Raw genomic sequence first — 9,512 nt, 5'->3', positions numbered from 1 at the left:
CACCGAGCCCGTTCCACTAAATTTACCTGTTGGTCCCATATTGCTGGACTGACAGTTCACCCATGCCCTGATCGGTACAACTAAGCCCTGAATCTGTTTCTTGTTAGCACACTGGGTGGACCACCTGCCTTTTCTGTTTTCCAGGTGAGTTAGAGAAGAGCTGTAAATGATGGCTGTGGTGCTAAGATGCTTCCGTCATCTGCCTTCCCTGCTTTATCGGTCTTCGTTCACAATGGTAAGGGGGCTACCGCAGGCTCCTGCAGGCTGCCCAGCCCTGCTCCTGGATGGCTGCAGGCAGTGTGTCCGTCAGATGCTGCTGACCAGACAGCTAGCTACCAAAAAAGGTAAAGGCGGCAGCCTTTTTCCTGGTGTTTGCAACTCCTCAGTGTGTTGCCAGAGTTTCTTTTCTTACTCCTTTTATCTCATGTACCAGTATTGATCTAACTTGGGCAGAACACAGCTCTGGAGGAGCTGGTTTGCCTGACGGTGTTGCAGTGTAAGGAAACCTTAGCCCTGCGTGCAGAAACCGCAGGAGAGGTACTGCATGGAGCTGCTGCTCCGCTGGGGCAGTAGGTAGCAATTGTCACAGTCCAGGCTGGCGTCAGTGCACACTGCCTGACCTACAAATGTATTCTGGCTTATGTACTCAAGTGCTGGGCTATTTTATCATTAAAAAATACGGTTACTTCGGTTTATCTTAGACTCAATTCTGAATCTAACGGGGGGTTTACTATCTTCTTTCTACTTTCTAATGCAACAGCTAACGGTTGTCAGAAATAGAAATTAATTTTTTGTGTAATCTGCAGCTAAAGGTAAAGGGCAGAGTCAAGCCAGAGTGAATGTCAGTGCTGCCCTAGTTGAGGATATTATCAATTTGGAGGAAACCAATGAAGACATGCGGGCAGTGGTAGAAGCTCTGAGAGAAGATTTCAGCAGAAATCTCAGTGTTAGAACCTCACCAGGTTGGTAACTTTCTTGAGTGATGCTCTATTGCCTGTAAATAAGGATAGTAATCCTAGTAACAGAGAACTCGGATTTTTTCAAAATTGATTTTCTTTCTATTGAGTTACTCACTGGGCACCCAATTACTACAACCTTGATGTCCCCAACTAAAGGCTCTCTTCACCCGGAGCTTGACCAGGAAGAATCCATTTTTGTTAATAGCTTCCTGGAAATAGCTTTTGTAAGTGGGAGATGTCAAAAGTGGCTAACTGAACTGTTTGCAGATGTGATGAAGCAGCAGGTTGTCAGTTAATGGTGCAGTAGGGCAGGAAAAATCCAATTGCCATTAAATTAGCCTTTTGGAAATTGCCATCAGACTGGTGTCTGGCATATACAAACTTTTTTGGCTGTGCATCTTTGTGGTTAGTGACCTTTACAAACCTTGTTCACTTAGTGAATTTTGTGGTTTAGGAAGAAATGTGAACACGTTTGACTAAGCTACAGTTACTATAACACTCTGAACATACGTATTTGCAAGTAATATCAAGTTTCAGGGATAAAATTTAACATTAAACAATGACCAAATTTGAATCATTCACCACCCCAGCTCTGGCAGGGGCACTTCAGTCTTTAATGGCGTTGGAAAGTGTAGCTCAGTCTAACTATTTATTTTAACCATAGGTATTTTTTTTAATTGCACTGATAAAGTACCTCTTGTCCCATGTGCCTTTTGGCCTGTTAACATTTTGCAGCAGAAACTAGAGAGCAGATTAGGAGTAGCTCAGGGAGAAACTGAATACTTTAAATTAGGCAGTGTATAACACCTCCTCTTGGGACTTGGGAAAAAAAGTGAGGGGTTTAAGAGAACAGTGCTAAGTTAAAGGCAATTGTTGTCTTGATTTTTATAACATTTTGATTTTCTTTAAGTTCTAAGAGTTAAAAAAATAATTATTTCCTCTTGATTCTTAACAATCTTGCTTAGTTTTCCTATTCTAGTAACAAAAACAAACGAGAGTTTTGTTTTCATGTTTTTGTGCTTTAGAGTAGCATTGAAATATTTAGCTTGCAAATACCACAGGGGATGCATGAACACAAACAGCACCTGAAGTCAGAATAAACATGTTTTTTTTCTTTTGTAACGTCTATATTTTGCATACCAGAAAGGGAAGTAGGACACTGCGTACGCGTTTTTCTTCAGCATCGCTGTGAACTGCTGTATCATACTGAAACTCCCCTGTGTTTGGTTCTTTTGAGGGGCCCTTGATCACATAATCGTGATGACAAAAGATGGGAAGTTTCCGCTGAACCAGCTGGGGCAGATCTCACAGAAGTCGCCGCAGCTCATTGTAGTGAACATGATCAATTTTCCAGAGGTAAGGACACATTACCAAAGGCATTGCAAGGGGAGATAATTACCAGGGGAACAAACAGGTTGGTGCTGAGCAAAGGAACGTTTAGACAAAATCAGTCAAACCTGGCAGGGCTGAGAGCTCTGGCTGGGCTGCGTGTCTCTTCGCGGCTGACACAAAACAGAAGCGGTATTTTGCTGCCGACTGCACCGGACGAGCGACTCTGCAGCCCTGCATGGTGCACAGAGCATCTCATGTGCAACGGCACAGGCTCACACGGGAGTTACCTGCTGCCTGTCAGGCTGTGATTGCTCTCAAGGTCGTATCCAATAAATGCCACAGTATGAGGGGTTTGCTTTGGGGACTGGTTTTCCGTCAGTTGGGTCTGCAAGAGCTTGGTTGAAAAGCGGTGCTGAGTGTGTCGCAGACCAGGTGCCTGGATTAACTGTGCCCTGCCAGGTCTCCTCATTTGCCATGCTTTTACAGGACCCAGTAGTCTTAGGTGCACGCACACTCTCTGTTGGTGCACCAGAATTACACATGTGAAGTGATGCTGCATCTGCCCTGTTGTCTTTGTGTCATTTCAGTTCCTTATGAAGACATGGCCATGCACAGAACCAGACGTGTAGTTGGAATAGTCTGTATTTGTGCTGGGGACACCAGAAAACTCCTCTAAAACTTGCTTACATATCACCAGGGCTGCTGACCCCCCTGAGAGCTCATGGAAGAAGCTGCTGATGTAGCCTACAAGCTTCTGAAAAGGCTCCCTGGTAGGACCAAGCTGGGCCCGTGCTAAGTGCTCTCACAGGGCCTGACTCAGGCACTGCTGAGGTTAGCGAGCTCCTCCCTCGGCAGCAGGTCAGAACCCAAAGTAGGTGCTGTAACCTATCCTCTGGGAGAGCCCAGTTCCCTTAATTTTCTGCAGGAGCCTTAGTTAGACTTGCCCCTAAATGAGGCAGCAAATCTGCATCCCACTGCAGGAGCAAGCAGTCGTGGTCCCCTGCAGCGGGCTCACACAGATAGAGCCGGGCAGCCGTGCAGATAGGAGCAGTAACGAGCGCAAGGTTAGCTATTCATCCCGCTCCAGGTCTGGAGGTTTGCCAAAGCTTATCTCTATTTATTTTGCGAAGGCTTTCCCCAATTAATTAAGTCAGCAAAGTCTCAGAGGAGGTCAGTGTAAGGCACTTGATGCCTGAGTGTTTCTTAAAGTGTATCCAGCACGTATAATGGCTTTGAAGAATGAAGGCCCCTCATCAGCGAGTGCACCGGGGTCCCTCGGAGTGCCGGAGCTGAGAGGGCCGGAGCAGTCGCTCCATGACTTAGCCCGTGTCCAAGCGGGAGCTCAGGCTGAGAAACGGGTGTGTGGGAAATTAAATGCCACACTATGTAGCATTGCCTACGTTTGCTTTCTAAGCCAAAGAACCATTTTCATTTGAACTAGAGCTAGAACTATTTCTCTGAACGCAGGGGGTTTTTTATACCGTAACTGTTACATAGATAGATTGAACTCTTCAAAACCATGACAGACACGTTTACTTGATGTCATTATTTACAGCATGTAGTCAGTACTTCATGGCATTGAAAAGCAAATAAAAATGCCTGAAGAGTCTGGGAAAGAAAATAATCGTAGAAAAGGACTTGCAGGGCCAAATTTTGTTTGCCCAAGAGTTATAAAACCAAACAAGACACTGTTTTATTTAAGCATGGCTATTTATTTCATGGGCTGCAAGAGGATGAGAGCAATATTGCAATATTTTCCCCTTCCTCTACCTCCTCCAATCTGTATGTTAAACAGCACAGCTTTTACTGAACATTTCCTTCCTACAGAGCAAGCACTGTTCATAGAATAACACGTTTACATTCCTAACGTGCTGAGATCATCTTGGTTACATTTTCTCTGCCCTTGTTGTGTTCTAGAGGACAGCAGTTACATCTTACAAAACACTAGCAGAGCATTCCTTTCGTTCAGTGATGTCACGTGTCTGAGACCTAAACAAACATGCAGAGCCTTAGATTGTGCCTCAGTTGACAAAAGCTGAACTTCATAAATGCAGTCTACTGCAGCAGCCTGGAGCTAAAGTTAATGATCGGAAAGAGTATCAGAAATAGCAACGCGCCTTGTAGGAAATGCCACGCGAGTGCCACAAGAATACAGACTCGCTCAGTCTTGTTATTGTCAATGTCAAGAACGAAGCAACCTGGCAGAGCCCTGCGGGAGCTCCCACCAAAACTCTGATTTAACTGAAAAGCCTGACACTCTGTAACAGTACACCAGCACCCTGGGGTAGGGAAGGAAGCCTTTTAGTCACTTTGCAGTTACTAGGCAAACCTGCACACCCCACCTTTTAAGCAGAACAGAGCGTCAGCCAGGGGTGGTGGAGTTTTGAGAAGTTAATCCTAAGAAATAAGCTGTAAAATAAACATAGAGCTGGGCACAGGCACTATTTCCCAGCCAACTGCTACTGCCCTGATGTGATGTGGTCAGGTTGTAGTGCTGAAGTGGTTAAGTTAGTTAACGTTTCTAAACTGGCACTGTGTGATTTCTAGTGGGAAACATTCAACTGGAATTTTTAAATGCTCAGAATCTTTCATCTCCTTTGCCACGGTCAGGCTACGCCTTGGGAATTTATTGTGGTTTTGCTCTGCGTTGCCTCAAACCATTCGAATAGTTTCAAAGAAGCACAACAGTTTTCTTTTGTTGTTGCTTCCCTTCCCCTCTCCCCTGCTTCGTGCCCCCCTACCCCGATACCGAGCGCGGCCGTAGTTTCCCATTCGGTTTGATCAAAGCTCTCCGCACCAATGTAACTTCCTGATCTTACTGGTAACAGAAGTAAATGTTTCCATGTTCCGTGGAGATGGATTGCCAACTATTGACAGAGTTCTGGCATATGGGAATGATTATTTCCTAATTCTCTTTACCTTTTGATCTGTTTTACAGAGCACAGCTGCAGCTACGAAGGCTATAAGGGAGAGCGGCATGAACCTGAACCCAGAAGTGGATGGGACAATAATTCGGGTGCCGATTCCAAAGTGAGTATTGATGGTTGCCTGAGTTCCTCATCACGCAAGATAACACAATAGGTTGCAGTGAGTGACCTTCAGAGGGTAAGTATGTACCATTGCTGTAATGTTGTGATGCAGCTGCTTTCCAAATAGCTGTATTTCAGCTTCAGAAAAAAATCTGAGCCCCTAAAAGCATCTGGTGGAACCTCTTCCAAGTGTCTGAGCTCTAAGTCACCACACTTTGGCATCTGATGGTTGGTCTTATTGCTCTGTATTGTCCCCCCTGCAGAGGAAACCGGGTCCTGGCTGGCTGCAGCACTTTGCAAGAGACTGCCAAAGGCTTTTGGAGCTGTATTGCCTTACTTCAGGGGCTGATTCTTTTCTGCCCTGCTGTAAATTCCTTGAATTACACCAGTGTAGAGCAGCAGTAACGCAGCAGTGAACCAGTAGTATTAGGGGTGAATAGCACCTTGCTGCAGAGAGCACTGAAAGGAAGGGATTAAAGAAAGAGGGAGGAAATTGATAGTTTCAACTAAAAGATCCACTCCCTCTTCTTGTGTTATACACATTGTGTAACTGATGTGGAAATTTTAGTATAGAGCCGATGATAGAAGAGCGGGCTGCTCCTGGCCTAAGACTTTTCCCTCGCCCATGACAGGTGTCTCCCAGCCCTCGGACAAGGCAGGAGGTGCCACTGCATCACTGCTTCAGTTTGGATCAGGAGAGCGCTTTGGAAGTGATCCTGATGATCCCTGCTTAGCATGCTGGGGTCTCAGCCTGCAAATGGGATTCCTTTCAGACGAAACTAGAGAGGTACCCTCTGGGAGCGCACCGAGTGCTCCCCCACCACACACCCGTGTTTGGTCCCTGGGACCAGGCTGGACTTCGGGTGGAGCGAGACCTCCCAGCAGCTCCGCTCGTTCTGTGCTGCGCAGCTCGCTAGCGTAGACGCAGCCTGTAACAGGGGCAGCGGCACTGCTCTGCCCAGGTTTGGGTGCTGCAAGGAAAATTCACGAGTTCCTGTGGGTGCTTGGACCCTGCAGTGATGGAGCCCTCTAAATACCCTGGGCAGATGCAGATGTACATGATCTCGCCCCTGGGGTTACATCGCACCGGGGTGCTGTGGGCAGCTCCCACAAAGGGTAAAGACGGCTCCGTACGCTGCCTCTGCGCACAAACACCTTACACGTGCGCTGCGTTTTACAAGCAGGTGACTTCTCTGTAAAGATGAACCAAGTATTTCTCGTGCTTTAGATCTACTTTAAAAATCCTATGGAATTGTATCTAGCATTTTGATCAGAGAAGTCTAATTGCAGCTTTCCGTTGCTGTCAGTAAGAGGGAATGACATTATCATTCTATTTGCTGATTTTCTTTTCCCTGTGCTCCCTGCCCTTCCCCCATTCCTCAGGAGAGGAGGCAGAGGAGGAGGAGGAGGGCACCATTATCTTCATAATTGCTGAGGCTCCCGGGTTGCTGCACAGTGGTTTGATTGTTAATGGGCACTTGGGTCATCCTTGAATATGAATTGCAGAGGAGGAAACTCCAAAACTGCAAATCCCAATCTTTAAAAACAATACTGTTTTTTAAACACATGTGTGCGGTCTGTCACTATCTTTTGCGGTGCTGCAGAGCGAAAGTGAGTCTTCTCTCTGGAGGGAAGGTCTGCCTAGGGTACTCCCTTGTTCCACGGGTGTGCGAGGGCTGCAGCTCCTGGCCCCTTTCTCCCTGCCTGGCTGGCAGCCCGAGGAGTCCCCAGGTAAGGAGGTTTTGGCCTGGGAGATGTGGCCTCCAGGTCTGCCCTCGCGGGCACCTCCGGTCCCATTTGCTCACCCCCGCTCTTTGGTAACACGACTCGGTCTTTCAGAGTTTCATCCATTTATCAAAAAGACAAGCAGGCAGTTTCAACCTTTTAAAACCTAATGCAAAGAGGGGTAGAAATAACCAAATTCTGCTAGAGGCCTCTCTTTAATATTATATCCCCGAGTTACTTTTAAAAAATTTTCCGAGTTTCTCATTTTCCCAACTCTAAAGATGTTTATGAAAGAATATATGACAGACAGATGCAGTGAAATTGCCAAAATTATGGCAGGTATGCAAAATAAGCAAACAAATCGGAAATGAAGAGACAATATTTTTTGTGCAGAGATTGGTTTCTTTCATGAGGGGAGGCACAGTAAAAGTAAAATCAAACCTGAATTGTCCTTACCTGTTATTAAACCCACTTTTTAGTCTGACCTATCAGCTGGACACACGTGTCATATTTTGCTTTATGCACGTCCAGCTGTGCTTCGGTGCTTGAGAGTGTTTCAACTGAGCATTTTTAAATGGAGTTTACTTTTCAGTATTTATTCTAGTAGTTTAGTTTTTGCATTGCAGTTTTAACAGAAAAAATACACTCGTTTCATTTGTGTTTACTTCTGCTGCCTGCTAGGATCCCCTCTGCTCCCTAAGGCATTCGCCTGTTTGTGTTGCTAGCACCGCATAGGCAATATTTATTTGTATAAAAAGTATTCTCTGAGGGTTTACACAGAAAAAAGAAAAAAGGAAGAAAACCAGCCATGGGAACATTTGTATTGGTTGATCTCTTGGCCGAATTTGACCTGACCTTGTGTCTTTTATGGTATTGCCTCATTTTTAGATTCATCTTTTTTGGACCCATTGTATTACACTGGATATTGTTTGTAAATTAGTAATATTTTTACACATGCTTTACTGAAAGCCAGATGACTCATTTGAAAGTTTAATGACTCATTGTGAGCTTTTTTTTCCTTTGCCCTTTAAGAAATATGCAAAGATACCTACTATGGGGAGAAGGGATTCAAAAAATTTCATTTAAAAAAAAAACAAAGCAGTTTCTGAGCTGCTTTGCTGCAGATCACTCATCATCAGAAGTCTCTCGCATGCTTTTTATTGAGCAATATATGTTGCACCCTATGTTTATCTGCAATTATGCATGCAGAGTATTTAGTTAAGCCTACTTTCCTTTAACTGATACCTCTCATTCACAGGAAATTCCTAGCATTTGATATACAAAAATTATTCTTACCTGCATAAAGGTCTTGCATTGGAGACGAGACGTGACCTGTGTCGTGCTTGCTGTGGGTCTGCTCCTGCCGTGTGCGGGGAGAGGAGCATCCAAGGGCTGCAGTGCTTAAACCCCTGGTCACTGAGGGAAGCAGAAAAAAGGGAGACGTTACGTGTGGGACGGTGTGCGTTTCTGAACACCCTGGCATGTCAGTCCCCAGGCTCCATCCTGATCCTGGCAGGGCAGGACTGTCCCCAGGGGAACAGCAGGATTTGAGCCCGCGGCTCCTTGAGCTGGAGGGGAGGGCGGCGTTCCCCCTGGGGAGAGCCGAAGAGGCGACAGGCGGGGACCTTGTCCTTGTTCCCCACTTCTGGCACCCCTTCCCCAGGTTCACTTCGCACATTTTTTTGGCTTTAAAGAGGGCGTAGAGACAATGGCTACTAGACAGAAAAGAAAACATATCTAAGAACAGCTTAAAAGTCCCAGATCTGGGGGCAGGATTAAACAACTGTCCTTAGAAACCATGGGCCTGGCTCGTGTTGATGGATCCCTTAACCAGAAACAGCATCCGCTTGAAAAAGTGTCCGTTTCTGGCATTGTTGGTAGCATTGCTGAGAATTTACACACAGTCTGGCTGGAACATAAAACCCGTGGAGAAACTCCACGGCGCTGCACAGTGATAAAAAGAAATTGGTGTTAATAAAGATGGACAAGGAGGCATGAAAGCTATGACCCCGTGCCAAGAAGCATAGGAAATCTGGCAGCGCTGCATAAACAAAAACATTTCCTTAAAGGCTCGTCAGCCTCAAGCAGGCGAGTGATACCCTCGGCACAATTCGCAAAAGCTGAGCGGGAGAGGGGAGGCAAAGCTGACGGCAAGCTCGGGTTCCCACAGCTGAGGCAGCCCTGCTGCGGACCAGCTTGCCTCGCCACCCAGCAGGAGATGGGAGAGGTTTCCAGCTCCCTCCTCCAAGTTTAGCAGCTGGGATTGACTCCCCGCCCCCCAAAAAAGCTGCCTGAGAACCTGACCTCACCCAGCCCTCTGCTTGTGAGCTGGTTTTGCCTGCGCCGCAGGACCTCTGGCTGGGGAGATCGAACACGAGAAGCCCTAACGGCATCGATGTTGGGCTGCAGAGGAAACCACAAGTAACCCCGCTCACTTCTAATTAGGCGTTCGGTCCAGGCCACAGTC

General features: G+C 46.4%; 1 protein-coding gene across 1 annotated transcript in view; it reads left to right on the top strand.

Moving 5' to 3' along the window:
• The first annotated feature begins 143 nt into the window (after positions 1-143).
• The window catches only part of MRRF (mitochondrial ribosome recycling factor), a 12,961-nt gene continuing 3,592 nt past the window's right edge, over positions 144-9,512 (top strand). The window contains exons 1-4 of the mRNA XM_009705856.1: positions 144-344; positions 807-962; positions 2,197-2,315; positions 5,230-5,321. Of these exons, the coding sequence (XP_009704158.1) occupies positions 167-344; positions 807-962; positions 2,197-2,315; positions 5,230-5,321 (545 nt within the window). The 5' untranslated portion in view covers positions 144-166. The remainder of the gene's footprint in view (positions 345-806; positions 963-2,196; positions 2,316-5,229; positions 5,322-9,512) is intronic.

This window comes from Cariama cristata, unplaced genomic scaffold (genome assembly GCF_000690535.1).
Source record: "Cariama cristata isolate BGI_N322 unplaced genomic scaffold, ASM69053v1 scaffold32758, whole genome shotgun sequence".
NCBI lineage: Eukaryota > Metazoa > Chordata > Aves > Cariamiformes > Cariamidae > Cariama > Cariama cristata.
This window is presented reverse-complemented; position numbering and strand designations above follow the sequence as displayed.